The sequence below is a fragment of the Melopsittacus undulatus genome, chromosome 2 (genome assembly GCF_012275295.1).
Source record: "Melopsittacus undulatus isolate bMelUnd1 chromosome 2, bMelUnd1.mat.Z, whole genome shotgun sequence".
NCBI classification, from domain to species: domain Eukaryota; kingdom Metazoa; phylum Chordata; class Aves; order Psittaciformes; family Psittaculidae; genus Melopsittacus; species Melopsittacus undulatus.
Genome location: NC_047528.1, coordinates 58,906,829 through 58,934,450, shown reverse-complemented (window position 1 = coordinate 58,934,450; position 27,622 = coordinate 58,906,829). Strand labels below are relative to the sequence as shown.

Sequence of the window (27,622 nt, the reverse complement as noted above, 5' to 3'; positions counted from 1 at the left end):
TGAAACTTGTGCTGTACAGTGTTTTGAAACTACATCCTTGTCTGATGGTACTAGCATTGTTCCCATTGACAAAAACCTTGGAATTTGTTCTTCCTATTGTGGTCATTGTGGCTCTGGATGGTCAGCTGAAATCGATAGAAAGTCACATTCAAGTCCGCAATGTCTCTTTTTGCTGAACAACACTTTGTGCAAGATGTGTTGGTGAACTCTTAGAGCTGCTTTTCTAAGAGCTGCAGAGTTACGCCTGTGGTACACCCTGGGAGTTACTTGAGCTTTCCTTTTATATATATATTTGTATTGTAGAGGATGAATATTGAATTCTAGTTTCAGTTCACAGTGTAGAGCCTGTTGCAAATCAATAGCAATTGTCTAGAGTATGGTGCATCCTCCAGGGTGTGCTTTGCTCCTGAAGTGCTAGGGAATTTGCTGTGCTTCCACTGAGATGCACTGATTACTGCCAGTTGGAGCTGTCTGTTGAAAAAAAAACAGTGAATCTGGCTGTTCAAGCTTAGCATTGAAACTACAGGAGAAATATTCTTTGAAACTAGCTGACTGAAGAGGAGTCAATTCTTCTTAGACAAGTAGAAAAAAAAATAGGGGAAAAAATCCCAAACTTGATTCCAAGGGCAATTTGTACACTGAGATTCTCCAGGAGCTGACAGATTACATTCATTAAGTAAAAAAAAAAAATTGCTGGAGGATGATAGTGTGAATTATTTAGGGCAAATGAATCAGCTTCAGAAACAATTTATTCTGGAAACAGACTTCAGAATTTTAGCAGGCTCAGAATTGGAGGAGCAATCCCCATTAGAGGAAGAAAATCTCTGCACTGGGGATAAATCTTCTTAAAGGACTTTATTTTTAGATTACTTGTACTCTGGGAAGAGTGCCAAGCCAAAGTTATGAAAATCCTTGTATTTTGTGATTCTTTAATGAAATCATTCTAAGCGCTGAAACTCTTGAAGAAGAATATTATTTCAAATTCAGATGTCACCTGTATATTACTAGGAAAACACAAACTATGTTAAGCTTGGCTGCTCAAAGTTGAGTCAGTCAATATTTAGGATCCTTTGCAAAATAAGAAAATAATTTTCCTTCTCCCAGGAGAAGTTGGGGTTGTTTAGCTTGGAGAAGTCTCAGGGGACCTTATCACTCTCTACAACTACCTGAAAGGAGGATAGAGTGAGGAGGTGGCTTCTCCCATGTAAGAAGTGGTAGGACAAAACAGTCTCAAGTTGCACCAGGGGAAGATTAGACTGGATGTTAGGAAAAATTTCTTCACCAAAAGAACAGTCAGGTGTTGGATCAGGCTGCCCAGGGAAGCGGTGGAATTACCAGCCCTGGAAGTGTCCAAAAACTGTGCAGATGAGGCCCTCAGTGACATGGTTTGCTGGTGGATTTGGCAGTGCTGGGGTAATGGCTGGACTTGATGATATGAAAAGTGTTTTCTAATGTCAATGATTCTATGATTCTATTACAGAGTAAGAAAGGTTTCTGCTTTAAAATCTGTTTCTAAGTCTAATTAAGTGCTGGATTCTGCAGGCTATTAAGTGCCTGAAAATTGTGTTAGCTGTGGGTGCTTGGTAATTTACAGGATCACTCTTTTATTAGGAGAAGCAAATGAAAGCTTTCAGTCCTGAAGTCAAGCTCTACATACTTTCCTAAATGTGATGGAGACACTTACCGCTTTTTTCCTGTACAACAGCCCTGCAAACTGACAGTCCATGTGATTATTGGAAGCTCTAGCAATGCTCAGAGATTGCATTTTAAAATGAGCTAATTCAAATTGGGCATCATAGCTGCATCCTTCCCTTCCCTTTTTTCTTAGTCTTCCAAAATCTGGAGAAATAGGGCATGTGCAGAAAAGTAATTTTACACGTAAGGGTATTTAGAACCAGCACAATAAAATTATGGATGAAAAAAAAAGAATACCAGCCACCAGCAGTAGTGAGTACAGAAAATTTGAGTTTCAGGAATGTTGTAATATTAGATTATTGGAAGATCTTTAAAGGTCTTAAAATATTCTGGATAGTCAAGAGTAGCAGGTAAGGTACTTTTCTGTGAAGTGTTCTGAGAAGTGTTTGCTTGCTTGAAGGGAGACATTTTTTAACTTGATGTCTCTGCCCATGCTGGTGCTGTTTTGTCAGGGGGTGTTTTGTGGGGATTTTTGTTGAGTGGTTTTTGTGGTTTGTTTTTTTTTTTTTGTCATAGCAAATCTATTAAAATCTTACGTGTTGCACTGAAATGGTTGGTGCATGTGAACCACAGTGTATGCTGCCTCTAGCGTTTCCAGTGTCTCAGTGCAGTTTCTCATACGGTCCCCATTCAGAAGCATGCTCATTTATCCTCATTAAATTTGTTTGCTTTTGTTCTAGGGCATTTGCATGTTAAAGGAAGTCAAGAAAAAATGTCCAAGTCATTAAAAAACTACATAACGGTTAAGGTAATCTGTTTCTGTAAATTGAAGCAATGTATGTTTGTAATATGTAAATATTAATCACAGCCTTCTTCTGAGAAAACTTTGGAGAGTGTGCTTGTGCTGTAGAGAAAGGCCTGAAACAGAGTGTTTCTCTAGTGCTGGTGTGTGTACCTGTTATTGTGGATCCAGATGTAGGAAACCTGCTCAGACTCAGGGCTTGCTTATAATGAGATCTTGCTGAGAGTGGTTGTAGGAGCAGCGTTTGTGCTCAGTACCAGACTTCTGCATTATAGGTTTGTGGTTGGACTTGATGATATCAAGGGCCTTTTCCAACCTAAGTGATTCTATTCTATAGTGATGGGTTCTCATCTGACTGCCCTTAATAGTGCATATGCTTCTGGGACTTAGAAAAGAGCAGACTTTGTTCTGCTTTAGGTGAAATGGGACACAGTATCAGTATTGGGTGTCCTGCAACTTCACTGTTCCAGTGGTCTCTTGTATTCTCCTTTACGGTGACCTTGCTGATGGCACATAGAGCTTTGTCTTTGGCACCCATAAGCCACGTGAATACATCCTGGCTTACTGAATCCCAAAGTTTTTGGTGTAGCCCCGAGCAGGGTTTCTGTGCTAGGCATGTGTGATACAGCTGTGCTTGGTGCTAGGGTGGCTCCAGTGGCTGACACTTATTTCTAGAAGTGGGTAATTTCCTTCCTTTAGACAAAGCTTGAGAAGCTCTTTCAGCACATATGTTCCCCTTTGCCCTCTTGGAAGACTTAATTAAAATCCCTTTAAAAAGGAGTTCAATGTGAGCTGCTTTATTCTTAATTCTCCTGATGCTGTCTGGGTACAATTAAGCCCTGTCTCCCCAAGAAAATTACCCATCGCTCATGGTTTTCGCAGTAATTTCATGAACAGGGTGAAGAGATGATCACAGATGCAATGCATGCAATTAGAAGTAACATATAAAAATGTTCCCTCCACATCTGCAGTGGGACTTCTTTGTGCTGAGAAAACAAAAACTTGAGGTCTGTCTCTCTTCCCTTGTGGGTCTCTGCTTTTAATTTCTGCCATTAGACGTGGCTGACTAGTATTAATCCTTCCCCGTAAGTGACTTTTGGTCTGGTACAACAAATTTCTTCCTGTACAGCCTTCCTGCATCTTGACAGTAAGCCCTATGTGGAAGTTTTTACACTCCAAAAGATGGGAAGCCTACCCAGGACCTTCCTGTGGTGCTGGCTGCCTGTATTCCAGGCTGTCACCCAGGCAGAATCACCTTGCACCCTCCACATCCAGCTGCCCTGTTTTCACTGCCCTTTGTCCCCTTGTCTGATTTCTCCCCCCTGACCTTTTTTTTTAATACCTGTTCATTCTGACCTCCAAAGTCAAGCATGTTGCAGTCATGCATGGCTGAGCAACCTGCTTTGAAAGAGGTGTGATGCTTTCTCTGTACTGTTTTAATAAAATGCCAAATTGCTTTTTGTCTGGTTTGGATGGTCATTTGCCAAGTTTGAAGTTATTTCTGTACTTTGCTCATATTGTTCTATCCCTGTATGTTAGTGGAAAGCTCCTGGGCACCATAGGTACACTCAGTTACATAGATTTTATTTAAAAGAGCAAAACCAAACAACAACAAAACCAAAACCCCACCCACTGAAACAAGCAGTATCGCTGTTTATTTCTTGATTTAGCTTGCCCTGATTGCCTCAGTTATTTTTGGTTTTACTTGAGAGGCAGCACGTTGCTGGCACCTGGGTGACTTCAGTGTTCAAGCTGGTTTAGTCTGGTAGCAGAAGATGACTTCGAAATATGCATCTTTAAGGACATAAATTACACTTTCCAGATTTTCTCACTTATGTTGATTTTTCTTCATGATTTTCTGTTTCAGTGGCACTTCAGTGTTACAAACTTACCATCAGCAGTCTGGAAATTAGAAAAAGAGGCAGGAATGTAGTGTTGACAGTCAGTCTGCCACAGTGTCCAGCCTTGCTGAGTGCAGAGTTGGAAGTGTTGAATGTTTTACCAGTGTACCTTCCAAGCATTTAAATATTTCTTTATACTATTAGTATAAATTACACAAATAGTAATAATTTACTCTTTCCTGTAGTAAACTGTTTGTGAAGCTGGATAAATATTAGGGTATAATTAATGAGGTTTCATAATTAATACAGGTGAATTCTAGCAATATTAAAAGAAGTTATTTTTTGTTAGCTCCCTGTTTTTGCGTATTCTAATCCTGCAGAAGAGGTACACTTGCTTTATTTTTCAAGAAATCTTTATTTTTCCTTAAAGCTTTCAAAACTCAGGACCTGTACTTTCCTGCAAGCTTGTATCCTAGTCTTAGTTTGCTAATTTTAGTTTGGTGTTTTTGCAAAGGTCTTTGTACAACGTATGCTTGATCATAATTACAAAGTACTTTTCACTGTCTTGTATGTGATATTGTGTGTATGTTTATGTCTTGTATAGATGCACATCTGTCTTATATGGAATTAAATCTTACTTAGTTTAGACTTTAAACCAGTGTTTAAACCAGTATCTTAAACTATGAAGATCGGTTGTCATGTTTGCTTGCCTGAAATATGCTATGAAACTGGTGTAAGGGAGTGCAAGAACCCCTGAAGTAATTGTTTGATGTACTGCTAAAGCTTTCTTTTTGTGGGTGGAATTTAGGATTTCCTGAAGAAATTTTCATCGGATCAATTCAGGATGTATTGTTTGCGCAGCAGATACAGCTCAGGTGAGATAAAAAACCCTGTTATTTGTTGAGACATGCCTTTCCACACACGCATGCTTCCCAAGCTGGCAATGCAGAGATGTGATGGAATGAGCGCTCCTTGTGGTGTCTTGCAGTATCCCTCTGTTGGGTGAAAAGGTTGGCAATGCTCTGAGGGGCTGTTCTTTGGTTCTTGTGTAGAAAAGCATCTTTACTGAGCACAGTACACAGTCATTCATCTAAATACCTTCTGAGCCGCAGTTAATTGCGATTCTCAGTTAATTGCACTTTCAGTTAATGACTTACCTCCATCTCTGATTTGCCTCTGTTGCAGTGACTTGTATTTCAGATATGATCAGCTGTTTTTTGAGATCTGTCGAGGCAGAGCTTTGCCTCATATTCCTGTAGGGTATGACAAGGGCTTGCGAATAACTTTCTGTCTCCCTGCTGTGTTATCATTCTTTGTCCTGTGGAATTACTGAGTGTTCAAGCAGTTCTCTGGTGCAGTGCAGCTCACTTACACCTCAATAACCTAATGATCATCTTGGCTTGGGGAACACTCCTTGTGGGGAGAGGTGTGGGAGATTTGGTCAGCTTCCCTGTCTACACTGTTATATTTCCAGCAGGCAGTTGCTACTTTGAACTGGAGGAGGTTTCCATATATAATATGAAAATATTGATTCCATAGCATTTCTACCAGTTTATGGCAGTCTGCCAAAAGCATATGGTAGTTCCCTAGCTGTCTGTGGCCCATTGGCCATCCTGGCATGGTAAGGATGTGGTGGAGTACAGGGTGACACCTGCTGTGTTACTTTAGTGGGCCTCTAACTGCCTCAGATGAAGCACCTCTAGCACTGTGACATGTGGAAAAGCTGACATGATTAAAGTCCTGTGGCTTTGCTAGTGTCTGTCAGCTTGCAAGCCTTGATAGAGGTGCAGTCACTGAACTGAGAAGTATTTTGCTTGTTAATAACTCTAGATACTTGCAGGAGACACCTTTCTGATTTTCCTGGTAGAGCCTCCCTCTCCTAAGGCAGCTGAAAGCACTGGGAATGCCATGTATCTCTGAAATATTTTGAAGCTTGGGGTAGTAAAGATACTGCTGGTTATTACCTGCTGATCCCCACCGTGGTAGGAAGGAGCACATTCAGGTGGGAAGTTTGCTGCAGATCAAGTCCCTGTTTGGAGCAGGAGAGAGGCAGGCAGTGGGGTGTACTGCCACTGCAGGGTGAGGCAGCAGGATGGTGACATGTGATGGGTCTCTGTCAAGAGATGAAATACATTGTGTACACATAAATGGCTCCCAGGCTGCAGCTGGGAACATTTGGGAGTGTGTTTAAAACAAACAAAAAAAGGCTAACACAACACCATCATATGTATATATGTATTTGTCCTGCAAATGGCTGGCAGTTTCTAAACTTGCCTTGGCAAATAATGGCAGTGCCTTTGCTTTATGCAGTTAAGTGGAGGGGTTGTGAGCCCACTGCAGGCATTAGGATTGTGTCCCAAAACACTCTGTTGGTCACCAGCACTGCTGCGGTGATTTTGTGAACATGAGTGAACTGTAACATTTTGTTCCCTCTGGTCTTTAATTACTTGGTGGTGCTAAATAATGGTGATTTGATAATGTAGCAATGATGCAAAAGAGGGAGGGAGCAGGGAGTACAGTAGAGGTTTATAGAGCTGGGTTTGCTGGTGCCGTGCTGTGGGTTTGCAGTGCCTGCAGGCGGTGGCTGAGGAAAGTGCCATGAATTGGGGAAGAAGAATGGCTTTAATCAAAACAGGCTTCATCAGGATAAACTTTCATCAGGTATTCCTCATGGAGTTCCTGTAGCAAGGGTAATCAGTTGAGTAATCTTGTTGGATATAAATGATCGCTTTCAATATCTCACTGTTTTCCGAAAGTCTGTACGTAAGTCTTTTTTTTGAAGCTAAGTAAAGCTTAATTTTTAAAACTGGTGTTAATGAGGCCATAATGCAGATTTTTAATTACACACAAGTGGAAAATCTGACAAACACAAGTACAGACTTATGCCGTAGTTATTCTGGGGTAAATAATACGGAAAGTATGTTTAAACATTTAGGCTTCTTTGGGATTTAGGCTAATGGAACTGAGATCAGGTCTTGCATCTGGCTGTTTCTGTCCTCTTAGATCTGCCCCCTTGCTCAGACTGTCTGCTCTAAAGAGTGTCTGGGCAACATTGTGTAATTGCACAAAGTAGTTGGCTGTAATGTGTGTAGGACCAGAGGTGAGATTGCTGTGGAAGCTACAGGTGATGCTCAGTGCTGATGAGATTAGGAATACGCTACAAGCTGTAGTTTGGCTATACCTTAGTGCAGAGGTCAGGCATAAAATGGTGAAGCAATATTTCACTGGCTGCAAATGGTGCTTTTTCAGAGTAATCAACTCTGGTGTGATATTTATAGAATTACTAAATAGTTTGGCTTGGAAAGGAGCTTAAATACCACTTGGTTCCAGCCCTCCTGCCATGGTCAGGGACACCTTCCACTAGACCAGGTTGCTCAAAGACCCGTTCAACCTGGCCTTGAACACTGCCAGGGATGGAGCATTCACAACTTCCTTGGGCAACCCACAGCTTCTCCAGGTAAACTGTGCCAGTGCTTCATCACCCTCACAGTAAATAGCTAATCTAAATCTCCCCTCTTTCGGTTTAAAGCCATTCCCCTTGTCCTGTCACTTCAGGCTCATGTAAAAAGTTACTCTCCAGATTTCTTGTAGGGCCCTTTAGACACTGGAAGGCTGCTCTAAGGTCTCCCCAGAGCCCTTTATTCTCCAGGCTGAAAAAGCCCAGCTATCTCAGTCCATCTTCATAACAGAGGTGCTCCAACCCTCTGATCATCTGGCCCTCCTCTGGATGTTCTGCAACAGCTCCATGACCTTGGTATGTTGAAGACACCAGGACTGTACACAGTACTCCAAGGGGGATCTCGTGAGAGCAGAGGAAAGGGGCAGGATCACCTCCTTCGACCTGCTGCCCTTTTGATGCAACCCAGTGTGTGACTGGCTTTCTGGGCTGTGAGTGCACATTGGAGGTCTCCAAATACAGATCATGGCTACCTAGATTAGAATAGGAACGAAGTTAGAGGTGGGACCAAAGATATGCCTTGCCAACTGAAATCTGGGGGGATGCCTAGAAATATATTCAATCTAAATGCTTTGGAGCAGTAACTTCACAGATTCAATAATAATAATAATGGCCAAGTAGTGAATGCTTCAGTCAGTTTCCAGACAGTTTTTGAATAAGTCTGTTACCTTTCCACTAGGATATTACTTTGTCATATGTAGTGATCATTTTTTATATTGATTTAGTTCCCCAAGTGTGCATGAAGAATGGAGGTTATAATTAAATGTGCAATTAATTGTAAGAAAAGTTTACTGTGGCAAATAATAACAAACTTTTCCTGGAATGACTTTGTCTCAGAATATTGTTCCTATGTATGATAGACACCATCCTCTCTGTCATAACATCCTAATAGATGTTTTTTATTTTCTCCATAGCAGTAGAATTCAGTGACAAGAGCATGGATGATGCAAAGAACCTTCTTCAGGCAATCTCCTCATTTATTAAAGATGCAAATGCTTATATAAAAGGACAGCTGATAAGTGACCCTGTTAGAGAAGACATACTGTGGGAAAGGTAAGTGCACCTGTATTTTAAAGATTGTGATTATGTGAACAATGGTTTGCTGACAGGCTCAGAGGGATGAACAGTGTGGTGTTCTGAGTTCAGTTTAAGAAGCAGGACAAGAAGGACTGAGAGGCAACCTTCCCTGCCAGCCCTCACCAAGACCAGGGCATTCTTCTTTTCGTAACCACCTGTTTTTCCTTGTAGTCTGCTACATTTAGTTTATTGTGTTTTTAAAATCCGTGTTATTTATCTAGTGTGCCTGTTCTAACACAGGCATCTTTGTCCATCTCAGGTGATGCAAAAGGCAAAGCTATGACTGAAGGTGTGAGACTTCCCAGGTTATAAGTAGAACTGTGTGTTAGTGGCTGAAGAAGAGGATGGCTGGAAAGTAATATGCCTTAGGCACATGAGTGTGTAATGTAGCTGACTGGCACTATGTTGTTCAGCGGAGGAGAAAAGGGGTTACTAAGAAACTGTCCAGGGGCAGAGATGTCACAGGGAACAAAAAAACTGTTGGTTGTGGCCCTGAGGAGGAGAATCTCCTTTGGAGTCCCTTAGGGAAGCAGATCATCTTCCAGGAGAGAGATGTGCTGTGCATTGGGTGTAAAGCTAAGATTAGTGCAGTGCTCTGGAGCTGGGGTAGGAGGGGAGGGAGCTGAGCACTCTGAAGCAATGTATGTGCAGATAGTTTTGGGATTGGGATGTAGTATCAGAGGGTAAGTGCTGTAGAAGTGTTAGATGGCTTCCCTGTGGTACCAGCACCTGGTGGCTGGGGAGCTTGCAGCTGCGCGAGCTAAGGCTTGCAAGGGGCACCAGAACATGTTACAGGGAAGCAGAGCTGAATTAACTAGTTGTGGTATTTGGCAAAAGCAAGTCCTTTAGCAGGAGACTGCAGGTAACCTGTTGGTGAAAGATAAGGCTGAGAGACATGAGGCACGTGGGGAGGTTGAAATGGATTGTCAGTGGGGGATATGTGGGAGGGCACAACTTGTATATCAGTAGATGTAAACCCAACCAAAATGAAACAGAGCTCTTTATTAGGAAAGTGGTAGATATTCAACATAGAGGGAGAAGGTTGCAGGGCAGAGTGTTGTGAGGAAGGAGTTAGGGCAGCAGCCATCTGATATCTGAGGGGAGGCATTCCAGGCAAAATCACTCTCCTGGGGTTCAGGATAGCCCCAGAGGTTCTGGGATAGCTTGAGTTTCCCAGGTAACCCTACTCCCTGAGGGAGGGGGAGAAACAGCACTCTTGGGTCAGTGCTGTTGAGGTCCATTTCACCTGGCTGTGTACAAGAATGTGCTGCCAGCAGCTGTTTGCAGCACACCATTTATTCCTGCTGCTGTTCTCACTGCCCAGCTCCGAGTGGTGGCAGTGTCTGGCACTGGTTCTGTGGTGATGAGTGCTGGCTGCCCACTGGCTTTTGATGCCATTACACAAACAGTCCCACCGGACCTCTCCATCTGGGCCAAGCCAAGCAGAGTCCAGGGTCTGGGATTAGGTTCTCCTGGGAAATGAGGAAGCAGTGCCTGCTTTTGAGCTGGATCCTGCCAACAGGATTCCTGGCAGACCCTGTATCAGCACTCTTCCCAGGCATGGGATGTGTGTGGTGTGGCTTTGGAAGAGAAGCATGCTGTTAGCATGAAAAATGGGCTGCTGGAAAAAGAAAAGAACTTAGCAAAATCTTTAACATCCTTAATATCAATCTAATTTTTCATCTGACTTTAATTGGCTAAGGCATTGTTGGCTCCTGTGATTAGCCATATGTTTATTGAATGGATGCAGAACTTCAGCTTTTGAGATGCATCAAATTTTTCCCTTTGCAGCTGAAAGATGTATTCGCTCTTATCCGTGTAGCATCACCCATCATAGGACAGCTAGGAAGAAAATGAAAGCGTCCTTTCAATGACTCCCTCTGGCTGAATAGCTGATGAATCCAGCATACTGCTGGCATCTTGTTTGTCTTATCTTAAATGCTACCTTTTCTTCTTGAAGGCTAGCCAACACAAAAGTAACCGTGAAGGCTGCGTTTGCAGATGACTTTGACACCTCCAGGGCTGTTGCAGCAATTATGGACCTCATTCACCATGGCAACAGACAGCTTAAGGCTGTTACTAAGGTAACCCATTAGGATACAGAGATCAGAAAATGACAGCTGTCCACTGTCCTACTGTTTAATGCAGACAGATTAGTTTATTGTTCACATAAGAAACCAGCAGAAACAAAGCTCCATAAATTGTTGACCTTAGCGTTGCCCATTTGTCCTGACCGTATAGCAGGAATTGTGTGAAGCTATTTTATGCTTCCTTGTGTCCAGAGGATGTTTCTTTCCTGCTGCCCTATGTTATTTATAACAAAGGCTTTTGAAAGGCCTGAAGCTGCTGTGGCATGCTGGTAATTTTAGTGCTGGTTTTATGTTCTTACTCTGCTTCTTTGCATAATATCTATGCACAGAAATCAACCTGAACTGGGAAATGGGCGGTGATGATTGCTGGGGGAGGGGGGTGGGGCTTTGGCAGACAGTCCCAGCTGCATGGGGCAGTCACAGTGGTGAGTTCAGCTTTGGGGACTGAGTGACTTAGGCAGATTATAACTGTGGCCTCAGCATGCCTGCAGGAGTCTGTTTTCAGATGGCTTTTGGTAAATTGAGACCCTGTTAAGACCTCTTGATGCTGACACAAAGGAAGCGTCTGGTGAGGACAAGACCTGAGCAGTAAACACTATCTGAAGCACTTCTGGGTCTCCTTTCAGCAACAGCTCCCTTTCTTGCTCAAGGCGAGCAGCTCAGCCTTGTTGCTGCACTACTTTATTGCCAATGTCCTCACGTTAACCATGTTTGTGCTGCAAAAGGAACATTGAGGACATTGTAATACCTGATCTTAAGAGAGAATTAGGCTGCTGGTTTAGGAATCCTGCCTCCTTCTGGTCCTGTTTTGGCTCTGGCTTTACATTCTGTCCTTGGCCTTATCTTTACAAAACAACTCTCTGAGGGAATCTGTGACCCAAGCCAGTCTGAGCAGGGCTCTGTAACAGCATTAGCACTCCTAAATACATGTAGCCTCATTTGCCAGGCATTGCTTGTTCCCCCTGAATTCCTTCTGTCAGCCATTTCCTGGAGAATGGGAGGGGGTGGGATGGGGTGCTTGCAGGGCAGCTGACTCAGATTTCTAGTTGCTGTGGTGGGGTTTTCCAGGGTGCAGCCCAGCTGCCTTAGCATTACCTCTTAATGACTGTGCATGTAGTGTTTTCGCCTTGAGAACAGTGTAGTAATTTCATGTACATGTAACTACTCACTCCTCTCCCTAACCTTCTCACCATTCTTACCTTAGTTGGTACATTTGTGTCTCTTCCCCTCAGTGCTCTGCTTCAGCTCCTTCTAGTTCAGGTCTTTTCCATACTTTAGGTTATGGCTTATCTTACCTTATATTGTGGAACAGATTGCCCGAGAAGCTTTGGCTGCCTCATCCCTGGCAGTGTTCAAGGCCAGGGTGGATGGGGCCTCAAGCAACCTGGTCTAGTGGAAGGTGTCTCCTCCTGTGACAGAGGGGTTTGGAACTACATAAGTTTTAAAGTCACTTCCAACACAAACCATTCTGTGATTCTATGATCTTAGGCCCTTATGGAGATGTTGGATGAAACCTAGTACCAGCTGCTAATTTGGTTGTATGTGTCTTTATCAGGCAAGGGTTAATCCCTGAAATTGCTTCTTGGCCTGTCATTTAATCTTGATTTTATTTTTTTGTGTGTGTGTGTGAAATAAATATGGAGGAAAGAAAGAAATGCATGTGGTGTTAAAAGCATGATTCTGTTGCTGCTGGTGCTCCCAGGGCATTATATAAGCCATAAGCTATCCCAAAGCAGCCTTCATGTTATTTAAATCAATAAGACACTCAAAAAAGGATTTTTTTTTTAACCATTTGTTTTATAGCTGCCGTGAAGCTGGGGTTTTGTTCTTTTATTTTGTTTTCACACACACAGCCCTTTCATGCCCAGAAGTGCTATTTTTAGGTCTAATTGACTGTGCATGTAATGCATGGCAGCTTCACGCATCTCTTCTCCTTGCTGCACATGCTGATGATAAACTCTTCCCCTCCCCCGTTCACCTAAATCTTTTTCCCTTTGTGCTGTGAGATGCTTTTATATCTCTGTAAAAGTCCCTGTCTGGGTAGGTGATTCTGGTGGAGGTAAATCTATATGATTAGTAACAGTTTTCCCCTGTGGACTAGGCTGGAGAGAAATGCTGAGTTCCGTAACATGTATTGACTGGACAATCTCTTTTGAGTGTTTTTCAAACAGGATGCTGGATCTCCTAGAAGCTCTGTTGTGTATGGAAGCATTATTTCCTATATAGAAGGCTTTTTTAATGCCCTTGGGATGTCCTTTGGAGAAAGACAGGTATGAAACATCTCTTCTGTGTGTACTAGTATATGGTAGTAGCACCAGCATTATGTTTTATAGAATGCTTTCTGAAAGCATCAGATATAACAAAGTTATTTATGGTTTTAGTAATCCTTTCTGTGCTGCTTGCAGTTTCTGTATGATGTCTGAGGAGAGCATATGAGCAGATGGAACAAAGTGTGGGCTTTTTTCCTCTCAGAGGTACTCCCGCATGACTTGCACAGCAGTTGTGCTGTGGAAATGAAAGTCAGGAATGAAATGACAAGAAGTTAACTTTGGAGGCCTTTGAGTTGGTCCTGTTACGTGCCTGGCTTTCCACTGGCTTTTCCTCTTCTTTGTGATGGTTGCACCCAATCTGACTTTATAGCCATAAGGATATTTATGTATTTGTGGTTGTGACCTCCCTGCACAGCAGGAGGTCACAACCTGCAGAAAGCCATGGTGCAGGGAGGGGAGGGCAGCAGAGAGGGCCCATAATTGGAAATACCTTACATATTCTTTAGTGTTTGAAAAGATAGGAATGTGGAGTCAAAAAAAGGGGGAGAGAAAAGCTCAAAGCAAAGTACTGCACAGTGGAGAGAGTTATAAATATGGAGGTGATGCCCTGAAGTATGGAAAGGGAGCACTTAAAATGACACAAGGTGTTAGAGACAAGCAGACTGTTCTGTGGTCCTCTTCTGCTTGGGTCTGGAGCTGAATACCAAGAAGTTGGTAAATTTCCGTAGAGAAACCTCTGCAAAGATTTCTTCTGGGGAGGGGAGAAGAGGACAAGAAAACACAACTAATGTTATTAACCCTTTGAAAGTAGGCAACAAATGTATTTATTTACTTTGCCTCTTTGTGGGTTTTCCCACAAAATTTCTTTCATAACAGTGGTTGAATGTGATTTGGCTGTGTGTAACTCCTCATAACTCATGGTTTGTCATGCTAATTTTCAGTGATGTACTAAACACAGACGTAAGTTATATGACAAATTAGCCATCCAGTTGGATTCCTCTGGGTTGTCTGTATGAAGGTGCCTGCTGCACCTCTATTTTTGCTGAAATAAGTGTCTGAATGCTTTCCTTTTTGCATGCTGTGCTGGTTTCTCTGGGGCAGCAAGGTCATCAGAAGGCGTTGGTGAGAGATAGGAAGAAAGGATCTTGTCAGACACTTCTGTCCCTCGGTAGTTCTAGCAAATGAATCAATCAAAATCTTCATCAGAATGGTCTGTGGGATGCTACAAGCTAGTAAATAAAAAGGTGAAGGGATTGTTCTCTGGCCCTGAGATTACCTACAGCAGCTCAGCATCCAGCCTCTCTTGCCTTTTGGCTGGGTGGCACCAGACATGCAGCTTGTGAGTGCAGTCCCTGACCACTGTGGGTCCCGGTCTGTGGGGTGCCTGGGAGAGGGCTAACTTGCCTGTGTAAAAGCTTAATGCAGAGAGTTGTATTTGGGCCCTCTTCATTTAGGTGTTTGCATATAACCTGTGGGGTCTGTGTTGCTCTCAGGATAGGATTCATCTCTGCTAATGAGCCTTGCATCTAATGTAGCTGCCTGTGCTTCTGCAGTAGTCGGTGGAGAGAGAGGCAGTGCCTCTTAACCTGGTGGCTGTATAAAATAAGGCTGCCTGTCTCTTTGCATTGGTAAGAAAAGAAGCCTGGGCAACCACAGGCAGGTAAGATGAATCTGCCTGAAAAGATGAGGGGTAGAAACTGTTGTGCCTGTTTCAGAGCTGGGGAGCAAAGGTGAGAGGTTTGGCTCTGCTGAGGAGTGCTGTATTGTGGATGCAGCTGAGGGCAAACAGGCGGGCTAGGCAAGGACCCAATTTCCATATAAAACTTCCTAGGAGCTCTTTGGATTGGTTGGCTCTGAAGGAGGAGAAATTGTGTATCAGTCCTGAGAGGCTACACTGTATCTTATGTGGAAATCCAGTCAGTTTGTGTCCTAAAGCTCCCCTCATTTTAGAGGATCTTGCCTTAAGAGTAGGTGCCTGGTTGGAACTTTGGCAGTGGCATTTGTAGAGGTGCATTTTTTGCTTCCCTCTTCATTTGTCTTTTGTCTCTCTTCTGTATTTAAGCATTTATCCTGCTCTTTTTCCTGCCCCAGCTTACAGTGGAGCATTTCTGGCACTTAAATTAATTACCTTCTTCAATCTCAAACTTCTTTAGTACGTTTACATGTTCTGAAAGTTTGGGGAATTTGCTGCTTCTTCTGATTGTGGAGAGCACTGCGCATCTCTTCAATAGCCTCCCCCTCACCACCTCCTCCTCCTCTTTGTTTGCTTCAGTCAGTGACCTCTGAAACTACTCCCTTTCATTTCCATCCTGCCTTCAGTGACTAAATACAGCCCCCTCTAGCTTTAATTACTCAGCTGCTCTTATGCTCCCAGTCAAGCATTGCTGCCAGCAGCTTTGCCCCCCGGCCTTGATGTGTTTTACATTTCACTGCTCCATTGTCTGCTCCCCATCTTGTGCCCTGGTGATAAAATGCTGCAGTGGTGTTTTCTTGTTTGTTGGAGGTTTGTCCTGTTTCTCCCACTTAGGAGTTTGCCTGTAATGAGGAGCAGGGATTGCTGAGAGCAGGAGCCAGGCTGTGTCAATGCCAAAGAGCTGTCCTCTCTGGCTAGCACCTGAGCTCTCGGCCTGGAAGCCATCGGAGCGGGACCCTCAAGGAGAAGCAGGGCCATTCCTTTCCCATGGTGTTGACCAGCAGGACTCTGCCAAGCCAGAGGAGGCTGAGCAAGCTTGGAGCTGGCTGAGGGAAAGAGGAGGCCAGGCAGCAGCCAGAAAACATTCAGTGTGTGCTGTGGCTGCTGCTTGGTCAGTTTTTTTTGGGTAGCTGGAACTTTGGATAAGGTGGATAAGTTCTGTGGATCTGGGGAGGTTTCCTATGGATGCAAGGAGAAAGGATAGTCTAGAGACTTAAAAGCCAAAGTACTTACTTCTTGTTTGCGTTTCCTGAAGAAAGTCTGGAAATCAAAGGTAGAGGAAGGGGCTGCTGTGCTCTCCAGTTTTGTAGGTGTAGCTCAGCTGAGGGGCCAGTGGAGCTGGTGGCTGGGCTTCCCTCGCTGTGTCGTTTGGCTGTTATCAGCCTGTTTTCCATTAATTTGTCTAATTCCTTTTTAATTTATGCATGCTTTGGGCATCTCAGAGGTTTCCTGTGGCAATGAATTCCACAGTTGGGTTATGTAGCATGTTATATTCACATGAGAGCTCCAAAATAGACACTTTCCTGGGTAGGAATATGTTGAACTACTTCCACTCTCTTTTGTCTGGCATTAATGAGACTATGACATTTTTAAATATATCAATGCATGGAAGATGCACAACCAAAAGAAGTGATGAGGCCTCAGTGTATGCTGCTAAGTTGGGGTTGACTTTTAAATCACAGAACAGTTTGGGTTGGAAGGGACCTTAAAGACCATCTAGTTCCAACCCCCTACCACAGGCAGAGACACCTTCCACTAGACCAGGCTGCTCAAGTGCCCCATCCAACCTGGCCTTGGAACATGGCCAGGGATGGGGCAGCCACAACTCCTCTGGGAAAACTGTGCCAGTGCCTCACCACTCTCATGGGAAAGAACTTCCAAATACCTGATCTAAGTCCATCCTCTGTCAGTTTAAAGCCATTAAATCATTCTCAGATGTTTCTAAATCAACCTGTTTGGTTTCTAGGTGGCTCTGAGAGCAGACAACTCTACTGTGCTCTCCAATGTCATTGATGAGCTTGTGCAGTTCCGCACAAAGGTCCGTCATTACGCACTTGTTCTGCCAGAGGCAGCAGAGACTGCGCCAGTGGAGGGTGATGCAGGAGCCAAAGGATCAAAACGGGAAGAGAAGGAAAAGAGGCAGCAGCTAATGCAAGATAGAAGACCCCTCTTGGAGGCCTGTGACAGTCTGCGTGAAAACCTTGCTGCCTTTGGAATCCACATAAAGGTACGAGTAACTCTCTGCCTGAGGCTGTTGCTCACTTTTTAAGGCAACATTTGGTTTTGCCCCTCATTGCCCCTCCAGCAGCTTTCAGTGTTGTACCCTGCTCGCTGTGTGACTGCAGCAGCAGGCAGTAGAAGTTAAGCCCTTGCCTGGTTGCACTGCTAGTCTTCTGCTCCCCTTCATCCTCATGCCTCAATGCAACCTACTTCTGCAGTTACTGTTACTTCTACAGGTACTAAAGTGTGCTATTTAGCCACTGAGAATCACATAATGCTCAGAAATCTCTGTTTCCCAAGTTCAATCCAGAAGGAAAAGTATGAGTAATGTGTGTAATCTTTGAAGTGATTGCAGAGGACCCAGAAAGTAAACTCAGATGACATGTGAATAGTGCCAGCCTTCTACCTTCCATGCATTCAAGTGTTAATGAGAGTGTCTGTTTTCAGCATCTCCGTTCCCACCTGTGCCATAAGTACTTTGCCAGATTCCTCTGCTACTCCTCTCTCCAGCCTGCTTCCTACTTTTGGCCTATAAAGAATACCACTGTTCTTTTCTGTTACCCCAGTGGTGGTTCCTAGTCAAGAGAAATCCCTTCACTGGGTTATTGTCTCCTCCTGATTTCAGGGTGCTCTATTGCTGCTTTAACAGGTGCTGCTTCTGTCATTCCTCTTGCTTCACAGCCCTCCTCCCCTCTGCTCCAGGCCTCTTTGGGTCAGTGTTGCTCATTATGTAGAGTAATCTCTCACTCTCTCTCCAGCATCTTCCTCCCTCCCTCCAAGCTGCTTCTTCTTCCCTTCCATGGTTTTACCAATGGGAGGATGTAAAGCACAGTGACATTAGGGAGTGACGGCATTCATCCTCTAACTGCTGAATGTGAGAGCTGTCATTTGTTAGCACACCTATTAAATCCAAAAATGAAGTGTGGTCAGCTGCCTCATGATCTCAGATGAAAGCAAGTGTGCTGAAACAAACTGGGGTGAGGGGCCAAGTGCAGCAGTGGTGAGCTGCAGCTGTGAAAGCAAAGGAAGACTGTGGGAAGCTGGAACATCTGTTTCCTTGTTTGTACATAGCTAAATCCTTGCTCCACTTACCTGTCAGGAAAGTTTGCAAATCCAAACAACTGCACCAAGACAGTGTCTTGGAGGTGACCCCGTTTTGATCTGTTTGGCAAAACAGCTGCAGCCCCACCTCCCCCCGTCTGCAGATCTGTTTTTAAAGGGATTTACTGATGTTTAATAACCTCCTGGAAATTGCCCTTAGTCAGGATTCAGCCTATTCCAGTTATTTCAATTCTCTTTTTTAATAACCTGGAGCTTGGCATAATCTGTCTCCTGCTTGTCCCAGAATAGTTTGCTCATGAAGACAAAGCACACATAGGAGCACACGCACCACATGCCCAAACTCTGCTCCTGCTTTGTTTGCTGATCCTGTAGGTGTGCTGTGGAGGTTGCCCAGATCCCAGAGAAGTCCTGCAAACTGAGTGATGTGACATGACACAGTCCTGCCCAAGGCAGCACCCTCGCCACCCTCATGCTTGGCATGAGTCTGCCTGGCTGGGTGGGTTGGTTGCTGCTGAAAATGTTGTGGTAGTGCAATGCCAAGCAGCTGGGTCCTGCTTGCTTTGTAGGTGCTTGAGGAAGTAATCTGAATTTCTCTTGTCTACCCAGCCTCTGAACTCCATAAAACTTTTATGAGCCCCATGAGAAGCACACGATAACACATCTGTTCTGTGTGGGTGAGGTCAGTCCATGTGCGGGAGGAAAAGCCACAGAGCAGATGAAGCAAACAAGCCTCATTTCTGCCCAGTACAGACTACGAACGCCTGGTTCGGGGCTGGGCAGGGAGAGATTGGCTGGTGTAGGGTGTGAGTGGTAGCTTAGAGAACACTAGTAACTTAATTCCTTTAAAAATCAGGTCTGTAGCAAGGGTAGCTTCTCCTTCAGCAGGTAAGCTTGTGATTTCTGTACACTGGTTTCTTCTCTCATGCTGCTCAATGCAGATGACTTTCTGTTTGAAGCTAGAGAACTTGCAACAAACAGATTAAAATATCCACCATTTTTCTCACATTGCAGTAGCATCCTTGAAATGTGAGCTGATCTGTGCTACCAAGTGAGGTATACTATTGAGCATTTTTGCATCAAAACCAGTTTTCACTTTAATCTGAAGAAAATTCTACATTGTACTCCAGCCTTTCTCATGAGTCAGAGCTCATGTAACATTGTACATTAACTTTTGCAGTTGAACTTCTAGATCTTGAGTCAGAAATACTCAGTTTGACTGTAACACTGTCAAAAATATGACAGTATTGCGTTAGATACTTACAGCAACAGGCTATTGTCCTGAAATTCAGAAGTTACTCAGTACCTTCTCAGGTACTATCGTAAGAGCTGTTTCCCACATATATGAGCCATTTAAACATGACAATGTAAGTGCCTGGCTTTAACAGAGGTTCCTCATAGGATACAGACTACATACACATCGCTGCAGCATCCCAGACAAAAGAGGTGACATTTCTATTGTGGGTTTTTTCCTTAACTGGGGAGAACTGTCTGGCTTTGTTTGACAACTTTGGGTGTTACTGGTTACAGCTGCATTCCTGTGAGATGGTATCTCCACCTCCATTACCTTAGGGGATGAATAGCTGTGCTCTATGGAGCTTCGTTAAAAGCCTCTGCCTCCAACTGCCTGCACGTGTGATACCTGTGTGATCCAGACTGCTGGGACTGACCTGCTCACTTCTTCTTACAGGACAGAGCTGCTCTTTCAACGTGGGAAATGGTGGAAGGAGGAGGGCAAGCAGAGCAGCAGGCTCAAGAAAAAACCTGATTCTTTGTTCTTGGACCTGTGGTGTTTTTTTATTTCAGCTGCTTTGGCAACAGTTGTAAATACTAATATTTCCAAATAAAACCTTCAGACCAGAATGGATAGAATGGAAAGATATAATCTGTGCAAAGCTGTTGACACTAGTAGCAGGTAAATAAATAGTGGACTTACAACTGGTATGTAGAAGCATTAAAACCCCAGGGCAGCACGGAAGCCTGCTGGATTGTGCCTGACACTGGCCACAGCTCTGCTTGCTGTGTGATCTGCCCTCACACCCTGCTCTGCTGAGCTGGCACTGGGAATTAAAACATAGTGAAGACAGAGGTGAGACCTTAAGCGTTTTCACCCTCAAAACAGGTTAGTTCAATGTTTTAAACATGTGCTTTCTTCTCAGATGGAAGGAGGTGACACTTTTAGCCTTCAGGTATTTCCTTACTGCTGTGTTGCTGTTTCGGTCCTGTGAAATCTTTAACTGCACTATGATCGTATCCAGTTACCTGTAACGCCTGTCAGCTTTTTAGTTTGTTTCTGCAGAGAACACATCAAGACTAGCATTAGGAACACAGGGTCTCTCCATCACAACTGGGAAGATAAAATGTGTGTTTGAGTTGTATCACCTGTTCAGTTACCTTTTTCCCCCCTTTTGCCGTGTTTGTGTTAAAAAGAGAGACCCATCTTACACATGAGGTGACCTGAGTGTACATGGGGCTTGTAGTTACCTGCTGGCATACTTTCTTTAAATCAGTTTATGAAAAGAGAACAGAACACTGCTTCTGCTACAAGGAATCTCATTTGGAAATACAGTTCACACAAGTGAGTTGTTCAAAAGGATAAAGGCTTTCTTTTATATTATTTAGAGCAAAAGGTGTAGCTGGTTTTCTGCTCCCTTTCTGGCTATAGCTACTCCTAGAGAAAACAGTGATGTCTGTATCAGCACTTTGGCAGATGCTTATGTGATTCTGTTCGTACTTCACACATGCTAGGGGCTGTATTGCTCTAGCAGACTTGAATGAATGGTGAACAGCTCTGCTGCTGTGGGAACACACCAAACAAGGTACACACAGTCACTTTGCTATTATTTTTATTTCCTACCAGAAGAAACTGCTACATTGCCAGAATGTTTAAAAATTGTAACAATTCATATACAGTAGTGAAGAACAGAGTTACAACTTCTGTGTAGATTTAAAACCAACAGGGCAGGTTGAAACCTGCACTGAGGTCTGGTAATTTACTGACTTGGCCTTACGAATGCCATTTAAATGATAATACCACTGATGTTCTAAACACAAAACCAAAACTGTGCTCACTTTAAAAGAAATCCAGTACCTGTTTTAAAATCAGTTTTAACTCTGATTTTATTTAAATGAGTCAAGCTTCTCAAATAGTTTTAGGGGGAAAAACAATAGTAGCTTTATTTCCCCAGACGTAGACAGTTTACAAAACTGCTTAAACACCAAAACTCATCATCTTTTATGAGTAGATGTTGCTCTAATCTTAAAAAGTCTGTGAACCCTCATAGACCCGAAGTGAGCAAACATTTAAAAACCTATTTTAAAAATAGGTAACTGCTTTAAAAATGAAAAAACGCATTGGGGTGAGGTAGTAGTCACAGTGCATCCAGAAATATCAACTATAAGGGCTGAGGGGAGATACTTGGAGCAGCTTTTCTGGTTCCAGGTGCTTTCTGTGGGCAGCTACTGTAAGGAACAAGAAAACTATCTGACTAGTAGCATGGCACCATATGCCAACCTAGACCTAGAGCACTGGGAAAGAGTGGCTGCAGTGAATACAGAACATCTACTGCAGTGGCTAAGATGCATATACTTGTTCTTGCACTTCAAGAAGTATATACACCTGGAGCTAGACTATAGGTTTAAGGGCAGTACACACTTAAACATACTTCACATGACCTTGTTCCTCTCTCCATATTGGTTCTATCCCTGCAAGCTTCGACTGCATTTACAAATGTTTAAGAAATGATACTGTGCAAAGTTGCATGCAGCTTCCCCTTTATATCCAACACTCCTCTGCCCTGCCAGTGAGGTATAGCTTTAACTATTAAAGATCCTGTCTGTCTTGCTAAGGATTAAGCAAAAAGCCCCTAAACCCAGGAACTGCACTCGGAGTGTAACCACCAACCACCCTTTTCCTATGCCAGCTTTTGCCTTGCAGGGTACGGCTGCCTGCACACACCTAGAAAGCACAGGTACATGCTGTTGGTTGCCCTTTGTGTCTGCAGTTCATACTCCTGCTGGTTAGTGGATACCCACCTATGAACCTACAAGCCGGTCCTCTCAGAGCTCTAACTCAGCAGGCCATCTGAGTTCTAAAAACACTTTGCTTCTCTGTGACTGCTGAGAGGCTGACCAGTTCAGGTAGGGATCACCGAGTTTCTTACCCTGCCTAGCACCTCTCCAAATTGTAATTCCACAAAAGTTCATCATACCAAATTCTAGATGAGTCAAGGCCAACTAAAGGAATAGAAAACATTTTCTTCAGGTAACATAATTACTGTTTTAACACTAAGATACCTATAGTACAGCCTTGTTCTGAGATGGGGCAACCTTTTACAGAACAAACACCCACCCACCCCGAGATGTTGTAGGAAGTGGGTGTCCTGTTGAAAATAAGCGTTGCCTCTGGGACTGGGAATGGGAAAAGGCAACTAATGACATTCAAAATCTACAGCAACTCTCATGCATTCCTCTTCCAAAGAGGCTTACTTTTTGCTGCTTAATATACTAGCATGGCAAAAATGAAGTGCAATAACTAATTCTAGACAGAGGGTCTAAGAATGAAAACATGACAAGCTTGGTGCAGTCCAAGAACTTCAGCTGAGCTGGTGGAAGAATTTTATCTAAGTACCAAGTGCATTTATTTTTTGCTGTTCACACTTTAGTTATTGCTCAATAACTATCAAAAAGAACAGAGGAATACTTTCAGTTTAGTTTTATTATATTATAACAGATCTGCAACTACAGCTTATTCCAGCCAAAACATTTTTGTATCCCAAACTCTTAAAAAATATCTACATTGATCATATTTTTCTATTCTGAAAAATAAAAAAAAAAATCTACCTAGCATTCCAATGCTGCTACAGCACTTGAAAGGGTGCATTACTTATGGGAATTCTACGGTAAATGTAATTACTCTTGCAGTCATTGCTCGTCCTCTCCTTCTTCTCTGCCGTTTTGGATTCAGGTCTCAAAAAGTTTGTTAAAAGCTGTCCCAACTTCTGAAACCATGTCAGAGGCAGTCATTGAACGTCCAAACTTTTGAAAGGCCTGGTGGTTAGCCTGCCTCGTAAGAGAGCACGCTCCAAATGCAGCCACTAGGAAGGGATTTTGACTAAAAGGGAAAAACAAGCAAACATCAGAAACAAAACCTGAACTCCTATGTAATTCATAAGGTGGTGGACCCAATCTTTGCACCCATAAATGTTTGTCAGCAGTGCTGGGAAGGCCTCTTCAGCAAACACCTGTGTTTCTCAGACTCTTGCATTGCACAACACCTTTGCCTGATTTTAACATATACTTCCCTTTCCATGGCACAGAATGTGACTGAGTGAGAAACTGCCATTGCCAAAGGATGCAAAAGGAATGCTTAAAAGAGGGTGAAAAAATGTTCATGCCTAGTTTTACCCATCTGAAACATCATCCCTTCCTTCAGAGGAAGAGTGAAGTCGCACCTGGCAATGTTTTAACTCCTTTTCCTCCCTTGTTGCTGGGTAACTCAGTCTGGTTTAGGTTGCAGGGGGTGGAGGAAAGACATGGGGATGTGGACAAGAGATTCGTTTTAAAAGGGCCTTAGTCACTGCTCCAGGGCCTTCATTAGATCAGCTTGAAAGTGGTAACAGCTGTAGACTACAACTGAGATTGAGGCACTCTCTTAGTGCCTCCTACATGCTTAAAAACTATAACAGAGTGTACACAGCCCCAGTCTTCCAGTGCTGAACCCTCTCCTGAGAAGGCAGCACAGCCCTGCCACCTTCAGAGCACCTTCTCACAGGCTGGGCCACAGGAGCTGTATCCGCTGCCTTCAGCACCAGCACAGAGGAAATCAACTGCAGAATCATCCAGCAGCTGGCCCTGGGCTCCAGCTGCTGCCTGGTGAAAACCTTCCAAACCTCAGCCATGGCTGGGACACAGCTGCCTCCAAGTCACTAACTCCTGTGACGAGTGTTGTGAAGGATCGTCACACAAACAGAGGCAAAACAGAACATGAGTTTACAATTTGGTGTTACAAGGGTAGCTTTGAGCATCTTTTCCTTGAAACCAGCACCTTCATGCACTCATCAAAGTGCAGGAGTATTTAAGCCACCTGGAGAATCAACCCTGAATGCCCAAATACTGCTGTGAAATGAGCTGTGCACAGGCTTCTGGGCTCAATACAGTTAAAGTGGCTGTTTCTAAGCTGCTGCATAACCAGTCTGAAAGACATCATCTGAAAGACATCACCTTAACATCCCCTTAAAAGGACAATCTACCTGCTATCCCACTAGCACTCCTGAAAGCCAATGCAATGTTAACGTTTCAAAATCATGCTCTGCCCAGACTCGATTTGAAACAACAGAGGCAGGCACAAGCATGGAAGGACTGGCTGTGCTTCCTGCAGTGCAGGCTGCAAGATGATGCCCTGATTCACTGAGCCTCAAAAGCTCCTCCTTTTCCTGAAACACATGAGAGAAACAGGACTGGTAACAGCAGGTGTTTGAGAAGGGTCACCTTAACACCACCACAGGAGACACAATGTGCTGCTGATGCCAATTACACTCTGACTGTTCCTTCATCTATAAAATAAAGGAGTTTCTGAGTGAGCTGCCTGGAAAAGCCACAGGAGCCCAAGTCAGAAAGCCTGGAGAACACGTGCTGCGTTTGCTAATCTCTCCAACAATTTAATACTGATCTGTTCTGCACTATGCAAAAATGAAGTCATCCTTTTAATGAAGTGAAACAGAATTCCTCCTCCAGTGGCAGCTGCAATTGCAAATACACAGATAATCTTGGTTTCATTTTTCATCCTATTAGATTTCAGAATTTTAAAGCCTGGTCCCTCATTCCTCCTGGGGGACCTGATGTAGGGCTCTCACAGTAACACAAGGAACCAACTAGTTACCTCCCATGGACGTCTAACTGTGTTCATCTGCACGTAGCATCCAAAAGACTGCAAAAGTTCTCTGCTTCTCAAGCTTCAGTAACTCATTATTTATTGCAAAGAGGGACTGTCATTGCCTAACTGCTTGTGTCAGGGTTCCTTTCAACTTTATTTAAAGCAGCTGCTCTCACAGAAAGACTACATGACTATATGGACCAACCAGTTAGACAGGAATTGAAATAGTTTAACAAAGAAGAGACAACAGCCACCTGCATTGCTGCTTTATGTATGATCAAACTGGACTGCTATCTGGTCTTTAAATGGTTACTCTCTTTGAAATTGTATTTTATTTGCAAGCTTTGACTTACCTGCCCCTTTGAATGAATGAGGTACAGTGCAAGAGTACCTAAGTACCATGTTACAAACACAAAGCTAAATGACACATTTTCTGAATTACACGTTACTGCCAGTGACTACCACGTATTTACTCTTCATACCTGCCCCCTGCATTCATTTTGAAAACGCAAACCCCTCACACATATGTCCTTGGGACTTGATCCAAGTTCGCATGCTACTTCTGCCTCAAATTGGGAAATGTTAGATTATTGAAGAGTCTGTCTTATTAAAACTGTAACTATTATGCAGACTGCTCTACAACTCCCTTACATTCTGTAAAAGTACATGCATACCTTAGTCCCAACAACTCTGATTTCATTTGGGAATGTCTGCAGCAGGACTACAACAGCTGCCATAGGAGAACAGACTCACAAGAATTAGGAAGTTATTAATATCCATACCCATTTGTTTTTTCTGCTCCAGCAAGAAAGGCCCAGTGTGCCAAGACTCCAAGAGAACCAGAAAGGAGGTCCCCCTGTCCACCACATCTCCGGCTGCTTCCTTCATGACTGCATACAAGTACTACAAATAGACAAGCCAAAAACAAAGTAATGTGCATTTTTCTGCTGTTTACAGTTGTGTCACTGTAGCTGCAAGGGTCAACCTGAGGCACACAGTGATTAACAAGTGAGACATTCCTCACAGGCAGCAGCATACGCTGTAATACACAAATCTTAACAAAAATACTGCATAAACATTTTAAAAATAGTTTTCTAATTACTTTTCAATCCCTTACAAATAGCACTGCACAATGTTTACAATTCCTCTACTTCACTCAGCTTGCACAGAAGACTCAGTCACTAGGGAGTAGTTCACATGAACTGATGCTGCCATGATGAGCAAATCTCCCAAACTGGACCAGGTCCCTCCACAAAGCCCCTGCACAAACACAACTCTCCAAAGTCTTTGACCTTCAGAGTTTTCAAATGTAAACCAAGGTGTTTCTACAAAGAGAAAACGCAAAATGACACTGGAATTTCAAGCCTTCTACCATGCCCACCAGAAAGGCATTTTACTGAGAACAGACTTTTCCTTAAGCTTTGTAAAACCAATGTGAAGAGATATATCATTTTCTGCCAGTCACAGTGTCCTCCACATCCGTGTATGTTTCTGTCAGCAGTATCATTGTGGATAGGCTCTGACAAAGTATCAGGTGTTACATTTCTATTTTAAATATACAAAGGACCTTGGTCAAACCAATCTCTTTGTGAGGCTTTAACTACAAAGAACATGCAAATGGTTCCACTAAATTTAAGTCCTTTGTTCTCCCCACAAGTCCAAGCAGGAAGCCTGAGAGGTACATAAAGTATAAAAGAAGAAAACAGCCTCAATTCTGATACCATTCTCCAAACTCTTATGGATATGCACCTACCCTCAGCTGTCTTTATTGCTTGATTCTGAAAACAAAACCAGGAGGCATTTATTTTCTTCTCCTAGGAAGGTGAAAGAGCTGGCAGAATCATCAGTGGCCATGTAGTGATCCTTAGCATCTCCAGCCAGCTACTGCAGAGCTACCTGGGGTCATGGCTATGCACACCATTGTTATGTGCACCCAAGCATGCCAAGTACACAAGTGGAGTATAAAGCAAGACATTGTTTGGACAACAGCTCTTACCTTAATGTTCTCCAGTCACCTGGGCTGGGGTTCTCTGAGGTGTATGAACAGAGCAGCTCAGGTAATTTAGAGGGAGTACTCTTTGTCTTTTTAAAAGGAATTTTCCTCTTGCAAAAGAAGGGAAAACGTCTGCACAAAGCCAAATGACTTGCAGGAAAATCTTAAAACAGCAAGCAGTGAAAACTTACTTAATGCAAGTAGACCTTTTCCAGTTCATTAGTACAGCTCATTTCTGCTTTTTGTTACTCAGTGCAGCAAGGAATTGTACTTCACTTTCATTTCCTACTAATTCCTCCAGCAGTAATTGCTAGGCTTGTGAGGCCAGGCAGTTGTGCATTTTTGCTGCCACTGAGAGGGCAAAGATTCATTAGTCACCATGAACACAGCAGACACCGCTGCAGTACTGCCAGCAGTTAATTTTCCCAATCACTCTTCTTCCCTCTCCCCTCCCCCCCAAATTAAGATTCTGGATGTGTTTCTCAGTGAGCAGTAGTTAATGTCAGATTTCACAAGTGTAATGCTCTTCTGAGTCAGGTATCTGAGGAAGCCATGCCCTTTCAGGTAGTGTTTTGGGTTTGTTCAAATACAGTCTTTTGGAGAAATTACTT

The 27,622-nt window shown here is 43.4% G+C and overlaps 2 protein-coding genes across 7 annotated transcripts in view; one reads left to right on the top strand and one right to left on the bottom strand.

The window, feature by feature from the left end:
• The window catches only part of CARS2 (cysteinyl-tRNA synthetase 2, mitochondrial), a 36,004-nt gene extending 15,995 nt beyond the window's left edge, over positions 1-20,009 (top strand). For 3 of the 4 annotated variants that reach the window (XM_031045564.2, XM_005145255.3, XM_031045563.2), the window contains exons 9-15: positions 2,376-2,443; positions 5,087-5,153; positions 8,650-8,788; positions 10,773-10,896; positions 13,074-13,172; positions 16,832-17,092; positions 19,835-20,009. In XM_031045564.2, coding sequence (XP_030901424.2) covers positions 2,376-2,443; positions 5,087-5,153; positions 8,650-8,788; positions 10,773-10,896; positions 13,074-13,172; positions 16,832-17,092; positions 19,835-19,912 — 836 coding nt within the window. In that variant the 3' untranslated portion in view covers positions 19,913-20,009. The remainder of the gene's footprint in view (positions 1-2,375; positions 2,444-5,086; positions 5,154-8,649; positions 8,789-10,772; positions 10,897-13,073; positions 13,173-16,831; positions 17,093-19,834) is intronic. The other variant, XM_031045562.2, reaches the window with a different exon arrangement.
• A 964-nt stretch (positions 20,010-20,973) lies between these two features.
• NAXD (NAD(P)HX dehydratase) overlaps positions 20,974-27,622 on the bottom strand; it is a 52,820-nt gene continuing 46,171 nt past the window's right edge. For all 3 annotated transcript variants that reach the window (XM_034072065.1, XM_034072058.1, XM_034072074.1), the window contains 2 exons: positions 25,801-25,921; positions 20,974-23,257 (listed from right to left, as the gene is read on the bottom strand). In XM_034072065.1, the coding sequence (XP_033927956.1) occupies positions 23,107-23,257; positions 25,801-25,921 (272 nt within the window). In that variant the 3' untranslated portion in view covers positions 20,974-23,106. The remainder of the gene's footprint in view (positions 23,258-25,800; positions 25,922-27,622) is intronic.